We start from the raw sequence: 19,012 nt of genomic DNA, 5'->3' as shown, positions 1-19,012 counted from the left end.
CTTAATCGAATTCACGCATCAAACAAATCAACTTTATGTTGCTTAATAAGCCTTACAAAACAAGTCATTCTTGCCTTACATACATTGAATTAATATTCATTAATTAGTTTTAAATTTAAGCTGGTTTTAAATTAATTTTACTATATTTATACTCTTACTTATTTATTTTAGTTAGTTATTTTAATATGGCCTAGATTAATAAGGCATTTTTTGGCAATAATCTCACCTCATCTCATCACAAAATTTCTCACAATTTCCTTCCCAAACATCATTTAAACACAAGACACTTTTTAATTTCAAATTTTTAACTTTTTTTTATCTAATCATTACCTAATACTTATCTAAACACAAAATCTTATACAATTTTCTCAACTTTCGAATAAAACATAAAAAACAATACAACTTTTTCAAGTTTCAAAATAAAAATTATATTTAAACATTTTTTTAACTTTATAATATTTTTATTCAACTTCTTTTCTCTCCTTTTTCAGAATCTAATATAAATCTTAACATAAACTATTTTATTACTATTCACAAATTTATCACCTCATCTCATTACCCATGCGCGCATCCCTTAAGATAAGATAGTTTTGACTAGAACATTTTGAGAGCAAAATCTAGATGTCAAGAATAAAGAACAAAATAAATTTGGTTGTAGCTTTAGAGTCTCTCTAAATTTAAAAAGAAATTGTAGCTTAAGTTTATTTTGGCTATTAATAATTAATGCCTAATTCAATGTGGGTCAAAATAAAGAAGGCTTAGTTAAGTTTTAACAAATTGCATATTTTGATTGATGAACCAATAATACCGATCCCTCATAAGATTTATTCGAATGGAAAATACTATTTATACTTATAATTTTTACTTACATGATAACAATATTACTTGTTAATGTCAACTATTGATATACGCACTGAAAATTATGAAATTAAAAATTGGAATTAAAAAATTAATAAAATGAGTCTTTTACTCAATATGTATAATGTTGTGCGTAAAATTACAAGTACATATAACACAACTCTTAATCGAATTCACGCATCAAACAAATCAACTTTATGTTGCTTAATGAGCCTTACAAAACAAGTCATTCTTGCCTTACATACATTGAATTAATATTCATTAATTAGCATATAAAGCACGTATGCCCCTTATATCATCTGTGTGCAAACTTCTTCGAGTAACTCCGTTTGCAACATAAGCAAACATAATGGCATCCTGAACATGAGTGTGGTTAAGTCCAAGAAGGTGCCCTATCTCGTGCATTGCGACCCACACGATGTCCGTTTGGTTTATAGTTAGCTTAGGGCTAAGACTCCATTTCTCATCTGCATCATAATGAAGTTGACCAATCGTGGGAGAATAAGCATGAGCTAAAACTCCACCAGGCCCATCAAATGGGGCCCCGTCCCCATGATCACCTCGATGGAACCCAATAACTAGGTCAGACTTTGTACCTTGAGGTGCCTCTTGAAACCTGAAATTAGTTACGGCCTCCCATCTTTTGAAAGCATAGTAGCAAGTTGCGTTTAAGATTTCCATGCGAACGGCTTTGGCGGTGGAGTTGAAGGTATACGTGAGATGGCGCTTAGAAGGTGGCCATTTAGCATTGTTCTTAAAAAATGCATATTGTGGACGTAAGACATGCAGATCACCATTGATTAATGTATCAGGTTCTCCACATCGTGGGACATTCATTTGTTTGATGGTATCGGAGTCAAGTCTTCCTGTAACCTTCAAATTGTAATATTTCTGGTACATTTTAAGAGCCGACTCCAAGCCCTCGTCGAACTCATCATCATCGACGCTATGTTTGTCTGCAGTTTCGTATCCCAAGTATCCGAACCTATTCAGGTAACGCTTGACCTCATTTAAGCCTGACACCCTCTGGCCCTTGAGGGATCCCTCTAGGCCTTGGATGGATTTAGAAAAATGGGATGCATGCGTAAAACTTCCTGGGAGAATTACGAGGAACACATGAATTGCGAGGAAGAGAATGGATGATTTTGAAAAATGGAGATTCTTAGCCATCTCGAGTAATTACGTGATGGACAGGGTCGCCTGTTGTCCAGGCAGTCAAGATATCGAATGCATTGAGAAATAAGATCGTGCAACTAATGGTATAGATATATTGTTACTCATTTTAGGTTTTGACTATATTTAAACTCTTAAGTACTATATATATTGTTGGTATTTTTTAATAGATAGTATTAGTTAGCAATATCTGTCTATTTCTTAGCATGACCGTTGCTTTCCTTCAATCTTTTTTGGGACGTTTTAAATGGCAGCATTAAGTGCCAGAGTACGATTCTTCAAGATTGTTTTTAACGGGTATAAAAAAGCCCTTTTTTTTTAGATAGTATTATTTTTTTTTTCCCCATTTACGTCTCGGGTCGATTTTTGTCCAATATTTATATTTGTTTATTCTTTCATTACAAGGGAGAAAAACTTTAGAAAAAGAGAGACAAGAAAACAAACTAGCTTGTGAGCATATATTCTTGAGAGTTTTTCCAAACAAAAAAAAAAAAAAAGTGTTCTTTCGGTGGAGCTTTTGGCTCAACAACTTGTGCAGAGTTGGTTCGAGTTATACGACAATCAATTAGACTGTTGTATTCTGGAGGAGTCAAGTCAATAGGAGTTCTGCTGCGCTGCACACCCAAATTGAAACTTTGTATACTGCAGAAGGCTTGAATGATCTCCTTAAAGAAAGCGAGATTTTTGTGCCTCAGTCTAAACTGATTTCGTTTGAATATTAATTTTATTGTAATTTTTATTATATTATGATGTAAGGAGAATTCAAGATGGAGCCTACAACCAAAAAATGCATGGAAAGTGTTAAAGATCTCAATAAGCCCTTTTGTTTCAAGGGAACCAATTTCAAAAGATGGAAGTGCAAGATGCTCTTATATCTAAGCTTTTTGAACGTCTTATATGTTCTCACGACAAATGTAATTTTATAAAGAGTAATGTTACATACAGTCGTGAAGTACACAAGCATTATGCAGTCGCTTTGAAAAAGAGTGAAGTCCACTATTAAAAAATTAATTTTCTTTTCATGTGGATCTCATATTTATTCATTTTTTCAAAGTAATTGCATGATACTTGCACGTGCACTTAATACTACAACTATCATTTCTCATTTTAATTTATGAAAATTATATATTGTCCAAAGGTCGGAATTTAAGAAATAGTTATTTGAAGCCACAAAGAAAAATTTTCAAAGATTTTAGTAGACCTCATGACAAAAAGGGCTTTCCAAGCCAAAAGAGTAAGAAACAATGGCCCCTTCACAAAATCAATCTTATTTTGTCTATGGCAAAAGTGGGCAATTTGTTCGAATTTGCAAGTTTTTGAAGCGAGAAAATAATTCTCAAATTAACATAACTGAGGAATCATTTGTAGCAATGGTTACAAATATTAATTTGTTTCAATTTGTTGAAGGGCCATTTGTAGCAATAGTTACAAATATTAACTTGTTTCAATTTGTTGAAGGGTGATGGGCAGATTCTGGTGCCAATAGGCACGATTGCTATGATAAAGGTTAGTTAAAAATTTATACTCCATTTGAAGAAGAGAAAACAATTACGCTTGGTGATTCAAGTAAAACCAAGGTTGATGGTAGTGGTGAGGTTGAGTTGAAATTCACCTTTGGATGTATATTGATGCTCAAGGATGTGCTTTATACACCGTCTATAAGGAAAAATTTGATGTCGAGTTTTTTACTCAATAAATCGGGCTTCAAACAAATTATTGAATCCAATCAATATGTTATTACGAAAAATGGAGTTTTTGTGGACAATGGCTATGTTTGTGATGGAATATTTAAATCGAATGTTAAGCATAAAACATCGAATGTTTATGTTTATATGTTTTCTTCTTTAAATTGTTGGCATGCACGTCTATGTCATATCAATAGTAGGCATGATGCTCTCATGAGTAGTTTAGGATTAATTCTCAAACTGACAAATAATTTTAAAAAATGTGAAGTTTGTAGTCAAGTAAAAATTACAAAACAGCCTCATAAAAGTATTGAAAAAATACCAAATTGTTAGATTTAATTCACACCAATCTTTGTGAATTTGAAGGAATTTTAACTTGAAGAGAAAATAGATATTTTATCACTTTTATTGATATTTTTCAAAATATACGTATGTTTATTTAAAAAATAAAAGTGATGCTTTTGAAAAGTTCAAAGAATTTCTTCATGAAGTTGAAAACCAATTTGGTAGAAAGATTAAAAGATTTAGAAGTGATAGAGGCTGAGAGTATGATTCAAATGAGTTTAATAATTTTGTTCAGTCATTGGGAATTATTCATGAAACTATTTCACCATACTCACCTGCATCTAACAGCGTGGCTGAGAGAAAAAATAGAACGTTGATTGAGTAGACGAATGCTATGCTTATTGATTTAGACGTTCCCTCAAGTTTTTGGAGTGAAGCAGTTTTGAATGTTTGTCATGTTTTAAATAGGGTGTCTTACAAAAATTTAAAAACTACATCTTTTGAATTATGGAGAGGGTATAAGCCAAATTTGGGATATTTTAAAGTTTGGAGTTGTTTGACTTTTGTAAGGCTACCAGATCCTAAAAGGCCCAAATTGGGTGTTAGAACTATCATTTGTATCTGTCTTGGATATGCAAAAAATAGCCCAGTCTATAGATTTTTTTATATTAAAAATAAAGTTATTTTTAATCAAGCGATGCAATTTTCATAAAAAAAAATTCTTTTAAATTCAAAAATAGTGGGGGTCAAGAATTTAGATAAAATATTTTTTTTTAAACTAGTTCTTCTACTCATTCACAAAATGAAGAAACTTTTGAATTCAGAAGAAGTAAGAGAATTAGAATTGAAAAAGATTTTGGTCCCGACCATTATATTTATAATATTGAGGAAAATCCAAATACTTGATAAGAAATTTTAGCATCACATGATTCTGTGTTTCGAAAAGAGGCTGTGGATAATTAGATGCATTACTAAATTCTAACGAAACTTGAAAATTAGTTGAATTACCATCAGGTTGCAAAGCCATAGGGTGTAATGGGTTCTTAGGAAAAAATTTAGACCGGATGGAATAGTTGAATAATTCAAGGCTAGGCTAGTCGCAAAAGGTTTTAAACAAAAAGCTGGCCTTGATTTTTTCAACACTTTTTCTCTAGTTACAAGAATAACATCCATTAGATTATTGATTGTCATTGCAGTAATTTATAATTTAAAAATTCAACAAATGGATGTTAAAATAGCTTTTTTTAAATGAGTACCTAAATGAAGAAATTTATATGAATCAACCCGAAGGCTTTGTAGAGCCTGGCCAAGAAAACAAAGTATGTAAGTTGACAAAATCCATATATGGCATAAAGCAGACCCCTAAATAATGGCATGAAAAATTTGACTCTTGCATGATCGAAAATGACTATAAGTCAAATGAAAGTGATAAATGTATTTATCATAAATCTTGGAAAAATTCTCTTCATGTTATTATTAGCCTATATGTGGGTTATTTATTAATATTTGGTTCTAGTTTGCATGTCATAGATGAAACAAAAAACATGCTTAATAACCATTTTGATATGAAAGATCTTTGTGGGGCTAATTTTATTTTGGGTATGAAAATCACTAAAACTTTTGATGGTATTTTTCTTAATCAATCGCATTACGTAGAAAAATTATTAAAGAAATACAATTATGTTGGATGCAAGCATGTTGTTACTCCTTTTGATTCTAGTGTCTATTTATTTTCTATTGAAAATGATGATAATGTATTTAATCAAAAGGAATATGCTAGCATGGTTAGGAGTTTACGTTATGCGACTGATTGTACTAGACCTGACATTACTTATGTGATAGGAGTACTTAATAAATTTACCACCAAGTCTGGAAGAGACAATTGGTATGCAATGCATCGAATAATGAAATATTTATCCAATACAAAACATTATGGCTTGTTTTATAAAATGTATCATGTTGTACTCGAAAGCTTTAGTGAGGCCAATTGGAGTACGTTATCATATGATTATCTTTCAACTACTGGTTATATTTATACTTTGGATGGGGTGTTGTATGTTAGAAGTCTAAAAAACAAACAATCATTGCTAATTCAACCATGGAAGCTGAACTTATAGCGTTAGCTTCAGCAAGTGAAGAAGTAAACTGGTTCAGAGATTTATTACATGTGAGATTTCCTTATGGGAAAAACTAGTTTTACCCATTTTAATTCATTGTGATAGTACTGCTACTATTGGTAGAGTACAAAACCATTATTATAACAGTAAATCCAAATCCATAAAAAGAAAATACAGTATTATGAGATCTTATTTGACTGATAGTGTTATTAACGTAGATTATGTTAAGTCCTGTGATAATCTTACAAATCCACTAACCAAGGCATTGACAAGAGAAAGAGTCTAGAATACATTAAGGGAAATGAGATTAAAACCTATAAATTCATGAGATGTGTATGAGGATACCCAACCTGGAGACCAGAGATCCTGATAACTGGGTTCAAATGGAAAAACAAATCATATGATGGTTATAAGAACTGCACTATTTATTTTATTATTCAATTCTATGATGTGAGTGCATTTATCCAATAATGTTTTGGAGGATGAGTTTTTGAAAAAACTCTTAATGAAATTTTGTAACACCTCTTATGAGTAGAGTGTAATAATTACAGGAGCATCCTTGACAGATTTCACTTATGTGAGTGTGAGAGTGGGGCCACTCTCTATGAAAATTGAGTTTATTTTCAAATACACTCATGAAATTGGGATTAGCACAAGGTCATAATGTGCTCGCTAATAAAGCTCGCGATCATGTCAACACCTAGGTTACTATATGTGAGTAATAATTCTTTATTTTTCTTAAATAGTCATAGTTCAAGTTTAAGACCACTACTGATTCTGGAGTAAAAGTTGTTATTTCACTAAGTGAGGGTTCAATGCAAAGTATATCTTCATAATGTATAACAATCATTTTTTGTCTGGAAATATTGTCTCTCTTATTTTTATTTTTAATTATTAAAAAATAGTGGGAGAATATTAATATTTTTTATAGATAGTATAAGTTAGAAATCTGACTATTTCTTAGCACGACCATTGCTTTCCTTTAGTTTTTTTTAGGATGTTTTAAATGGCAGCATTCAAGTCAGTGTTTTGAATTTCGTACCATACCGACCTTTACGGTCAAAATTTTCCGTACCGGCCGCTGGGCTGGTACAGGTACTCTATATGTTTCGTACCGGCCTCAATTTCTGCCTGTACCGACCTATATTTCGGCCGGTACGAGCCGATATTTCGACCTTCAATTTTTTTTTTTCATTTTTTCAAACTATAAGCTTATTTTGTGACCCTCAATTTAGACTAAACTATTTATAATTTTTATATATATGTATTTATATATACTTTATTCATATATCGACTATCCCGAAACGGTACACGAAATGGTACCGGTACTGAAATATTTCGTTCCAGTATATTGACCGGTACGACTTTCGATACGGTATTTAAAACATTGATTCAAGTGCCAAAGTACGATATATTCAAGATTGTTTTTAGAAAAATGATGGATACAACCGCCTAGTGCAACCGACTTGTCCACGTCACCCGTGTTATTTTCCTCTTTCCTCTCAATTTCGTTCCCCTTCTATCTTCCACAAAATTTCATTTTTCTCTCCCTCCCTCTCTCCATTTCCACCTCCGGACATATCCCTCTCCCTCTCCATTTTGTTTTCTCCTCCCTCTCTCCTTTTCCATTTTGTTTTAACGAGTATGAAAAAAAAAAGTAGCCGTTTGTTCTTTGGAAAAAACATGGGCATTGAAGAATAGTTAAAGTTGGCTGCTTTAATTATTTTTATTGTTTTTTATTTTCGTTTACGTCTAGGGTCGATTTTTGTCCAATATTTATATTTGTTTATTCTTTCTGTACGTGGGAGAAAAACTAATTTAGAGAAAGAGAGACAAGAAAAACAAACTAGTGAGCATATATTCTTGAGAGTTTTTTCAAGAAAAAACAAGTTTTTTTGGTAGAGTTTTGGGCTCAACAACTTGTGCAGAGTTGGTTCGAGCTATACGATAATTAGTTGTATTGTTTTATCCTAGAGGAGTCAAGCCAAAGGAAGTTTTGCTGCATCGGTTAAATTGAAACTTTGTATACTGCAGAGGGTTTGAATCTTCTTAAAGAGAGCAAGATTTATGTGCCTGATCAGTCCAATTAAATTACTGGTTTCGTTTGAATGTTAATTTCATTGTAATTTTTATTATATTATTGTGTACTTCGCTAACATATATCTATATATATTAGGTAGACAGATGGGATATTTGTTTGAAGGAAGTATATTCTTCACAGATTATATATATATATATATATATATATATATATATATATATATATATACACACACACACACACACACATACTATCTAGAGAAAATGCCTCATTTGGACTATATGTATTTCCTTATTTTTAAAAAAATAATTACTTTCTTTATCTAAAATTAAATATATTAAAATAATCCCTGTAGTTTGCTCTTTAGATAGATTGGCTATATATTATACTCTAATTTTGAACTTTTATTCTTTATATTTTCAACTTCAATTATTTTGATCTTTCTGTTAATAAACCATTATTAAATTGTTAAATATATCAGGTCAGTCTCAATTGTAGAGTGTCATATATATAGAAATATATTAAAAAGAATTAAAAAGATAATTTAAAAAACAGAAATAATCGAATCTCAAAAAGTTAATTAAAAGCTTGCCCCAAAGTATAGGAAGTCATGTACGTCTATAACATTTTTAGAGAAAATCAACGTCACATAATGGTGATAATAAATGATTTTAAAGCGCTTACCTCTCATCATTGTTGCTTAAGATTTTATATTGAAGAAATAAGATTGATTGTTTATGAACACCACATTTTATTTTATTTTATTTTTTGAATGGAGAGATCAGTACGTACTGATGGATATAAATATTTGAGCCTAGATATATATCATATTCTCAAGTAATATAACTCCATTTCATATAAATTGATGAACAGTTATTGGATAACTTGATCAGATCATGGGATAGTTTGAAGCATATATATGATGGAAAAATGAGAGTTTCGAACACTCTTTGATCTACTTGTACACGAAGGTGTTATCAAGACTCTTTGTTTATGATATATGCAGTTGTGGAATACGCAAGTGCCGTGCAATCTCTTTGAAAAAAAGTAGAGTCTACTATTAAATTTTTTTTTCCCATGTGGGTTCCGTATTTTTTTTTTTTTTTAAAGTGATTGTTTGGCACGCACTTGCGTACTCATGGCTACAACTATCATTTTTCATATATATAATCATCGTTGTAGATCAATGCAACCTTCCTTTTGTGATTTACTAATTTAATTCGTAGATGTAACGACCTTTCCCCCAAAGTATTTGCAAGTTGCAACCTTCCATATTCTGATCAGAAACATACATGCATTAATTCCTTAGTCCCAATATTTATATTGTACGTCCTAGAGAACTCCTCGAAGGAAATAGAGACAAATTATTTTAACCTGCTGGTTTGTCCCAGACTCCCAAACGTAACGCAAAATAAAAAAGAACATGATTAGCCGGCCGCCTTACAAAACGTGCAGTTCCCGCTGCATGTGTAACGTCGACGAGCACAAGAGTGACATATGGAGGAACACGGCTTTGTATTTTGAATGCATGCGCATGCATGCAGACAAAATTACGCACGTAACGTTTCATCGAAGGCATGGACTGTCTCTCATATACAAATAGTTTTTATATTTTAACGACAACCATAAAACGACTAATAAATAAATAAAAATTAGAAATAAGCTAAGACTTTCAAAGTTAAAGGTCTTTTTCAATACATGGCCAGTCTTCCGAAAGCAACATATATTGAATAGAATTCATTAATGCTCTCTGTCTAATTTAATTTTTTATATTTAACATGGTAACGGTCTAAATTGTTACAAAAATAAAATAAAATACCTCCTAAAAGGACTTGAAGGATGGATATATTTTTGCTAGAAGCTGGTCTTTAATTAAGAAAAAGGTTTTGTAGGATTGATAAGATTTAACAACAGTCATCATGATAGTGGGACATATATATGCTGTATAAATTAGCTAATTAATAGTGCATGTATATATAATATATATATATATTTATATATCTTTGTACGTACGTAGCAGATTAATAAAGACCAAGAATGACTAGATCCAAAGAGTTAGAGAAATGGGAAAATTATTTAGAGCAGTGCTACGTGTACTTATAATTTTACATACAAAACTCATGATTTTGTCGGTCAGCTTCTTTTGAAATTTAAATTTTAAATTTTAAATTTTATAATTTTCAATATATCAATAATTGACACGTACGTGAATAAGTAAGTTTTTTGTAAGTTATTCTTGTGAAGAGTTGGCATTTTTCATTAATTACTTATAAGATTATAAATGGTTGTGGAAGAATTTAGGGGTGATTTTGCTAAAATCTATGTTGTTAAAAATATTTAATCGTGAGACGGTGAGAGTTTATTTTGGAGGTACTAGTTGGCTGTAATTTAGATTTTTTTTTTTTTTTTTCTGTTGAATTTAAGATCTTATGACTAATTTATATCTTAGTTTGTAATAAGATTTAAAATTTTATTTCCGTTTTTGGAAACTGCTACACCCACATAGGATTCTTACGTGCAGAGATAAATCCTTACTGTTTTTTTTTTCTTTTTTTCAATTATTTTTTTAAACATTTTTAAAAAATACAAAAAAAATCACAAATTCATTTAAAAATACTTACTTAATCATTAAGTAAAAAAAAATAAAAATAAAAAATAAAATGAAATTCGGTAGAATATTTCGGTAGAAATCTTATGTGGAAATGGTATTTTCCATGTTTTTATAAGAGTATTAATTTACGCAATATATGCGCGAGTTACGCAATAAAGCGGATTTAGAATTGGCTTTTATTCCAAGATATAAGTACTTGTATCCATGCGCCTTTTGCGGTGAATAAAATGGTACCGAAAAACGTTTATACTATATATAAGTAATTTTTTTTGTAAGTAATTAAAGATAAATATACAGTATCGCTTATAAGAGATACGGATAATAAATACTATCGGACTGTAATGTAATTATACTCCAATGACTCTATTCTAAAGTTTTTATACTACACATCATTTATATTCGGTTATAATTTAATTTGATAGATAAATTTTAAATTTTATAAATTAAATTATGCATCATAAATAGCGTGAGGCATATAAACTTTATAATAACATTTTTATCTTTCTGTTTAAACATACATATTTACATATTAATATATGTATATTTAATAAAAGTGTAAAGATAAAAAAATTATATGTTAGTGTTTGGTATGTTGGTATTTGATATAAAGATTGATAAGTAGAATTTTTCAATTAATTATATTAAGATACTTTTCAATTTTTTTTTAATATCGTTATTGCAATGGGCTTAAAAGTCGGACTTGATTTTCTTGAACCGACTTGCTGAGTGAAGCAAAAGCTGGCTTAGACCGCGTTCCGTCTTCCGTTTTCTCTCGTATCTCGCTCTTCAGAGTTCAGTCTTCTCTGGAATTAGAAAGCTTGTGGCGATCAAGAAAATAGACATTCATTGAAACAGGAAGAAAATCTTCGCCCGGAAAATGGGCTTCTGGTTGTCACCCATGATAGCTTTCCTCGCCAACTTCACCATTGCGCTTTTGTTTCTGCTTTCTTGCACTTATTTCACTTCAACAGGTTGGCGTATTCTTTTTCTTCTCCATTCTGTCATGCTAAATATGGTATCTTTGCCTGTTTATTGGTTCCATCCATGTATACTTTTTCAGCCTTTAATCACTTACAAAAAACAATAGTCTTGCCGTTAATTAAACTCCATTTCTTGGGGATGTGGACTGTTATTGACTGATTGGAATAATATTTTCAGAATTTCCCAGGATTTGCTCATTGTATTAAATGACTGAGGAGCTGGTTTGTCCTTTAGTCATATTAAATTTCTAGTATTTATCATATTCCGCTACCATGTTTAGCTTGATGATGAAACCGGGCTATAATTCTTGATTTTCAGTATTTTCTAAAATCGTTTATATAAAACATGCTGCCTTATCGAATTGCGATTTTGCTGTTCTTCATATAATCATTCGAGTCACCTTCTAAGTATAGAAAATGGTGCTACAACAATGATAATTCGGTGGAGTAAGTTGGTTTAGCTGTTCCATTTTTTTTTTTTTTTTTTGTGAATGAAAATAGTAGATAGAAGTCTAGTATATCTTTTAAGTTTCATTCCAAAATAGTTGCTGTTCTTCTAAGTATAGAAAATGGTGCTACAACAATGATAATTTGGTGGAGTAAGTTGGTTTAGCTGTTCTTTTTTTTTTTTTTTTTTTTTTTTTTTTTTTTTTGTGAATGAAAATAGTAGATAGAAGTCTAGTATATCTTTTAAGTTTCATTCCAAAATAGTTGCTGTTTAAATTCTTAGGCGTTTTTACTGCTTGAACAAGATTAAGAATTGCCTCTGTTTCTTAGTTTATCTTATACTTTTCTACATCTGATTCTCATTTTTAAGAGTTGACAATTCTCTTTCTTATTTATCATGTTTTGGCTGGTTTTTTCTTCTTCAGACGCCTATGATGCACTTGACCCACATGGAAATATCACAATCAAATGGGATATAATGAGTTGGACTCCTGATGGCTATGTTGTGAGTATTAGTTTGTTGATATGTATACTTTCTATAATGGAAACCAAGACCTAACAATATATAATCTCAACTTTTCGTGCACGTGGCTCAAGCTTTTAATCTAAACCTTTTGAGCAACAGAATTATTTTTCTGACATAAAAAAGCCAGAGTTATTTTTCTGTTTAGGTTTCTAATTTGCATCTTGATTAGAGTCATGAAGCTTTGCTATGGCAGAAGTAATTCTAAACTCCCATTTTCAATTCAATGGCTGTCTACCATGTTTATCCAAAATGCAGCATCCAAATTTTTGAGTTCTGTTGTTTTTCAATCAAGTTGACCTAAACGGACTATACATTTTCAGAATCAGACTTTTTCCATCTGCCTAAAACAGGGTAAAATTCTGAGTCGACTAGTTGAATTTTAGGAATGCCCTTAAAAATTATTGATTAAGGAAGCGGCCTTTGTTATAGACAGTCACAAGAAGTATTTCTGTGTTCAGCATCTTAAAATCATCTCTTTTGATTGCCAAAGCAGTAGCAAAATTAAAAAGGATCAAATTCCCTTTGTGTTATCTGATCAATATTTCCATCAAATGGACAGGCAGTTGTCACAATGTACAACTTCCAGCAATACCGTCACATTCAAGCACCAGGGTGGTCACTGGGATGGACGTGGGCAAAGAAGGAGATAATATGGAGCATGAATGGAGGCCAAGCCACAGAGCAAGGGGATTGTTCTGGATTTAAAAACAGCTTCCCACATTGCTGTAAAAGGAATCCAACAATTGTGGATCTATTGCCGGGAACACCTTACAACCAGCAGATTGCAAATTGTTGCAAAGGGGGTGTACTCAATTCATGGGTGCAAGATCCAGCTCATGCGGCAGGGTCATTTCAGCTCAGTGTCGGTCGTGCTGGAACCTCCAACAAAACAGTCAGAGTGCCTAAAAACTTCACTCTGCAAGCCCCAGGGCCTGGTTATACATGTGGACGTGTAAAAATTGTTAAACCAAGTAAATTCTTTACAGCAGATAAAAGGAGAGTCACCCAAGCTTTGAGTAAGTTACATAATAAAGATCAAATCTATGAATGTTCCTTCTCAGTTTTAAGGACCAAGCCAGTACTCGTTTTTACAACAGATGACAGAAATATAAATCTCTTTTGCCAGATTTCATCTACTTTCTTTCTGCGCATGTATATCCTAGTGGCCATGGGATACAGTAATCTTTTTATTTGTGTGGAAGGTTGTTTTCTAATAGCTATTGTGTTATCTCCCTGGAAACTTATTTATCTATATTTATATTAATTGTGTGTATATCTACATTTGAGAAAGAGAAATTGAATTAAGATGAATTCACCTCTAAAAGAAATTCTAACTGGTGGTAGTAATGGATGGGGTGAGCTTGGTGTTATCTTAAGTGAAAATGCTACCAATAACTAGAAATATATCATGATTGAATAAATACCTTAAATTATCCTTACAGCTATATTTGGATTCAAACTCATCTCTCTTTCTTGGCAGTGACATGGAATGTTACATGCACATATTCACAATTTTTAGCTAAAAAAACTCCGACTTGCTGTGTCTCACTCTCATCCTTCTATAACGACACAATAGTACCGTGCCCTGCATGTTCATGTGGCTGCCAAAGCGACATGGCTAAGCGAGGGAGCTGTGTTGAGTAAGTTCTTTTGGCCTGAACAGTTGAACTCTTCTCCCACCTTTGTGGATGACATGTTCCTCACATATTATTTTTCTGTGCATCTTACAGGGCAAATTCACCACATCTAGCTTCAGTTGTTTCAGGTTCTGGCAATAACAGCTATCTGCCTCTGGTTCAATGTACCAGTCATATGTGCCCAGTCCGAGTCCACTGGCATATTAAGCTTAACTACAAGGAATACTGGAGGGTGAAGATCACAGTTACAAATTTCAATCATGGGATGAACTATACGGATTGGAACCTAGTTTTTCAACACCCCAACTTTAACAATATGGCCCAGATTTTCAGCTTTAATTACAAGTCATTAAATCCTTATGGAGCAATAAGTAAGTGAGATCCAAACATGGAAATGCTCCAGCTTGCTCTTCATTCTTTTTCTTTTTTTTTTATCATCATTTTCTTTATGGGAAGGGAAGGGATTGGATAGTAATTCTATTTTTCTTGGGGCACATTATCTATTTTTCTAAACTGGTATTTGCTACTGTTAGGTATGAAGTCAATGGCAGTTTTTCATGATTTTTCATAATAGATTTGCATGTTTTCCTTCAATGAATACTGGAAGTTCAGAAAGGGTTTTAACTTTTAACATATTTTGCTTTCCAACAGATGACACTGCCATGCTATGGGGAATTAAGTTCTACAATGATTTGCTTATGCAAGCTGGCCCTCTGGGTAATGTTCAGTCAGAGATACTTCTTCGGAAAGATGCATCTTTCACCTTTGAGAAGGGTTGGGCTTTCCCTCGAAGGGTCTATTTCAATGGCGATAACTGTGTCATGCCACCTCCTGATGCCTATCCATGGTTGCCAAATGCTAGTTCCCGGAAGTACATCTCCTTGCTTACACTAATCATGACTTTCTTGTCAGCCTTGACATTCACAAATGCATATTTGTAAAGCTTATAATCTCCAGGTCACCTATATGTAATATACTAAAGTTTTCAGAAGGATCATATTGGCTCCAGTTCTCATGCATTTGGGCAATGACTTCAAGCAGCAGTTAAATTGAGTTTGTGTGCGCTATGATCTCAAGGGCTATTATTCCTTTGTATTGAGTATGGATGGGTAAGTTCACTACCTTTTTGTTACTTCTAGCTGCAGTATGTATCTTCACATACAAGTGATTGATGTTTTACGTGCAATATCCACAAGCATACTGTAATTGTAGTCCCAATAAGAACTATTAACGAGGATATGGAACTGCTTTCGGATTATATCAATATTGCTTTTTGTCCTTATTCCTCTTTTTTGAACCTCTGAGCTTGTTGATTCAATTAAATCACATTCTGTGATGGATCAAATAGCCATTTTGCATGTAAATCAAATATCTTATTTATAAGGTACTACTGGAAACAATATTGAGCTTTTTTGCCCAGTAGAATGCTTACCTTTTAAATATCCCTGCTTAGTTTCCAAAAAAGAATGAAAGAAAACAAAAACAAGAACAAAACGTAGGCGAAGACTTGTATATATCACAATGCAATATAGAAATCAAATTACAAATACCATCCCGGAGTCTATTAAGTTTTTCTTTGCACAAGCTCCAGTTTTGTCCTTTTAAAATGTTGAATCTTTTAAACGTTTGCTCACTTTTGTCTGTGTCAAAGTATCCTTAGCTTCAAAATTTTAGATACTGAACATTTCCAGAGTCTAGATGATCCATCACCAGAGAGATATCAACAGGAAAAGCAATGAACAAATCAATGTTGACAAAGCAAATAGGTTATTAGGGGAAGAACTTGGTAAAAATGGATATGTATCAGGTGGGGGCAGCATGCACTCATCGCCATTGAAGTAGACTTTGCGAGGAAATGCCCATCCCTGCTTCAAGGTGAAAGTGTTCTTGTCTTTTCGAAGAAGCAACTCCGACTGAATATTCCCTAATGGACCAGCTTCCATGAGCAAATCATTATAGAATTTCATGCCGTAAAACATACCCGTGTCATCTGCATACACAGGAAAAAGCCATGTTAATTAGAATATTGAGCAGTGCTGATCTTCGTTCTAAATTTTGTCATATCCAACCTTATATACTGGTTGACATGATCTAATATAAATTGTTTCATATGCCTTCCACTTAAATAGACAGCTGCTTTAAATCTGAAATCAGCAGCGGGTGGGGTATGACAAAATCTTTGATAAAAATAGTTTCTCTAGAATAGTATCCCTATACAAACATTGAACCCTGTATATAACTAGCGTGACAGATGGAAATCTTACTTATGGACTCATAGGGAAGAAGAGGCTTGTAGTCAAAGCTGAAAACTTGTGTCACGTTATTAAGATTTGGATGCTGTACAACGAGACTCCAGAGTGTGTGATTCATCCTGTAGTTGAAGTTTGTAATGGCAATCTTCACACGCCAATAGTCTTTATAGTTGAGCTTCACATGCCAGTGCACGCGGATGGGGCACATGTGGTGTGTGCACTGCAGCAGCGGAGAGTTGTCTTTCCTCGGCGTGTTTATTCCCTTCACTTGAAGAATTTTGGAGTTGCTCCTGTAAAAAAATAAATCATTCATAGAAAATTTTTGTCATCTTTGCATTCGCTACAACTTCTTGTATGTGTAGAATTCAAGATATGTTGAAAACAAAAGACTAACTTGACACAGTTGTGCTTGTTCTGGCAACCACAAGCACAAGTGGGGCAAGGAGTGATTGTTTCATTGTAGAAGGATGAGAAAGAAACACAACAGCTCGGGTTTTTCCTGGCAAGAAACTGCGAATAAGTGCAGGTCACGTTCCATGTCACTGCATAAAAAGAGTAAATATGTCAGTCTTTCCTATAAAATCATAGCGACAGATTTAGGACTCAACAAAACAGATATATGCATGGTAAGTTACACGAGTTCTTCTGGAGTAGTTTAAAAACTTGATTTAATGTGGGAAGGCTGCGAATAAAATATTAATGCAGTCTTCTCGAACTCCATTTTATTTTGAATAAGAGTACAGATTCCAGAAACATATGAAAGCTTGGAATTTAGTAATACAAAAGAGTTCGAGTTCCTGTTGCCTGATATAAACTGTTCTGCTACGAGTCTCTAATTTATTTCTAATTAGCAATCAAATGAAACAATGATGATATGATTAACCTTGGAGTCTCGTAAAATTTAGATAACTGAAGGGACAATACACTTACTGAGTGCCTGAGTCTTGCGGCGGCGGTCTGGTGTGAGAAAAATGGTGGAAGGCACAACCTTTGCCGGGCCGCAGGTGTACCCTGGCCCTGGACCTAACAGGGTGAAGTTCTTGGGAAGTTTCACAGTCTTGTTTGAAGTACCAGCTAGCCCCACGCTGACCTGGAAGGCTGAGACAGCAGCTGTTGGATCTTGGCCCCATGCTGCCACCACACCACCTTTGCAACAATTCGAGAATTGCTGGTTGTAAGGAACTCCAGGGAGAAGATCCACAATTGTGGGATTTTTCTTGCAACAATGTGGTACGTTGCCTTTGAACTTGGAGCAGTCTCCTTGTTCAGTGGCTTGAGCCCCCACCATGGACCATATCACTTCCTTCTTAGCCCATGACCATCCTAAGCTCCAGCCTGGGCTCATGATGTGGCGGTACATTTGGAAATTGTTCATTGTTACAACCGCCTGCCATATTATTTGGAGAAAAAACATAGTGATCCATTCCATTCTAAATCTTTTCAGTACCACATATATATATATATATATATATATATATATTTAAATATTACAAGATTGCCAATTTTGGCATAGGGAAAAAACCTCATGGAAAATATATGGACGGTTTCGATCATATTCTTGGCTATTGAAAATGTTTCTTTCGAGTTATATATAACTTGGTTTTCTCTTGGTTTACCAATTCAAGTTAGCCATGATAACTGGTAATTAGTGTAGTTAATTGGCAATGAGGCTTTCCACATTGATGAGAAGAGGATTTGTTAAAATTTTACTCACCACATAGCCATCTGGGGTCCAAGACATGACATCCCACTTAAGCGTAATATTTCCATTTGGATCCAAGGGATCATATGCAACTACAATTACAAAACAGAAACATTAGGACTCAAAAAAGAGAAGCCAGTTCTTGTAAAACCGAAAGCAAAACCTTAATAAAAAGAAGCCTGTAAATCCATTCTGGATTGAGGGAACCATGCATAAGCTTACCCGCATAAGAAAGCAATGCAAGGAAGAAGAAGGCTGAGACGATAAATCTCATAGTGTCAGAAACTCAGCTAATATTTCTGATATTGCAGATTTGTTTTGAGTCCAATGTCTGAAATGCTCAGGGCACTTGAGGGTCGGTGGCCAAGTGAGATGGGTACCAGTTTGGTATGTATACAAGAGAGAATAACAGAGATCGTTGTAAAGGAAATGTCAGGTTCTAGAGATGGCTCACCTAATGGTGGTTAGTTACTTGTAAAATTTTGTCAAGTCGGTCTCGGTCGCTCCATCTTTATGAATTTTTCTTGTTGGCTTCCCATAACTTGAAGTAACGGCTAGGTTAGAGAACAGGCGGGAGACGCAAAGACTATAGTACTACAGAGTGAACGCAACATCCCAACGGTTCTGGACCCCTGCAGGTTGAAGTTGAAATGTGACAGGTAACGGGGTAGGTAGAGCAAGCTATGAATTTACCCCGA

At 33.4% G+C, this 19,012-nt stretch overlaps 3 protein-coding genes across 3 annotated transcripts; 1 reads left to right on the top strand and 2 right to left on the bottom strand.

The window, feature by feature from the left end:
• Positions 1-841: 841 nt before the first annotated feature.
• LOC121248347 (metalloendoproteinase 5-MMP-like) lies at positions 842-2,120 on the bottom strand. Its single transcript, XM_041146795.1, has one exon. It carries the CDS (start codon positions 2,026-2,028, stop codon positions 1,120-1,122), a length of 909 nt encoding a protein of 302 aa, XP_041002729.1. The 5' UTR covers positions 2,029-2,120; the 3' UTR covers positions 842-1,119.
• A 9,386-nt stretch (positions 2,121-11,506) lies between these two features.
• On the top strand, positions 11,507-15,307 carry LOC121248229 (COBRA-like protein 1). The gene is made up of 6 exons (XM_041146628.1): positions 11,507-11,741; positions 12,623-12,702; positions 13,283-13,739; positions 14,204-14,363; positions 14,454-14,731; positions 15,012-15,307. The coding sequence occupies exons 1-6, from the start codon at positions 11,648-11,650 to the stop codon at positions 15,299-15,301; spliced, it is 1,359 nt and encodes a 452-aa protein (XP_041002562.1). The 5' UTR covers positions 11,507-11,647; the 3' UTR covers positions 15,302-15,307.
• Positions 15,308-15,845: 538 nt separating this feature from the next.
• Positions 15,846-18,785, bottom strand: LOC121248230 (COBRA-like protein 4). Its single transcript, XM_041146629.1, has 6 exons — positions 18,537-18,785; positions 18,327-18,406; positions 17,543-17,999; positions 17,007-17,154; positions 16,625-16,902; positions 15,846-16,350 (listed from the first exon to the last, which is right to left on the bottom strand). The coding sequence occupies exons 1-6, from the start codon at positions 18,586-18,588 to the stop codon at positions 16,067-16,069; spliced, it is 1,299 nt and encodes a 432-aa protein (XP_041002563.1). The 5' UTR covers positions 18,589-18,785; the 3' UTR covers positions 15,846-16,066.
• Between the last annotated feature and the right edge of the window lie 227 nt (positions 18,786-19,012).

This window comes from Juglans microcarpa x Juglans regia, chromosome 2D (assembly GCF_004785595.1).
Source record: "Juglans microcarpa x Juglans regia isolate MS1-56 chromosome 2D, Jm3101_v1.0, whole genome shotgun sequence".
Taxonomy (NCBI): Eukaryota; Viridiplantae; Streptophyta; class Magnoliopsida; order Fagales; family Juglandaceae; genus Juglans; species Juglans microcarpa x Juglans regia.
The sequence above is the reverse complement of the archived record's forward strand: the minus strand, read 5'-3'. Positions and strand labels throughout refer to the sequence as shown.

Excerpts from the sequence above, each read along its gene's own strand:
- LOC121248230 (XM_041146629.1), bottom strand. The coding sequence starts at position 18,588 with ATGAGATTTATCGTCTCAGCCTTCTTCTTCCTTGCATTGCTTTCTTAT. Across the intron at positions 18,407-18,536 it reads TGCATTGCTTTCTTATGCGG|TTGCATATGATCCCTTGGAT; the intron begins GTAAGCTTATGC and ends TTGTAATTGTAG. Across the intron at positions 16,351-16,624 it reads TCTTCCCTATGAGTCCATAA|ATGACACGGGTATGTTTTAC; the intron begins GTAAGATTTCCA and ends CTGTGTATGCAG.
- LOC121248347 (XM_041146795.1), bottom strand. The coding sequence starts at position 2,028 with ATGGCTAAGAATCTCCATTTTTCAAAATCATCCATTCTCTTCCTCGCA.
- LOC121248229 (XM_041146628.1), top strand. The coding sequence starts at position 11,648 with ATGGGCTTCTGGTTGTCACCCATGATAGCTTTCCTCGCCAACTTCACC. Across the intron at positions 14,364-14,453 it reads AAGCGAGGGAGCTGTGTTGA|GGCAAATTCACCACATCTAG; the intron begins GTAAGTTCTTTT and ends TGCATCTTACAG. Across the intron at positions 14,732-15,011 it reads AAATCCTTATGGAGCAATAA|ATGACACTGCCATGCTATGG; the intron begins GTAAGTGAGATC and ends GCTTTCCAACAG.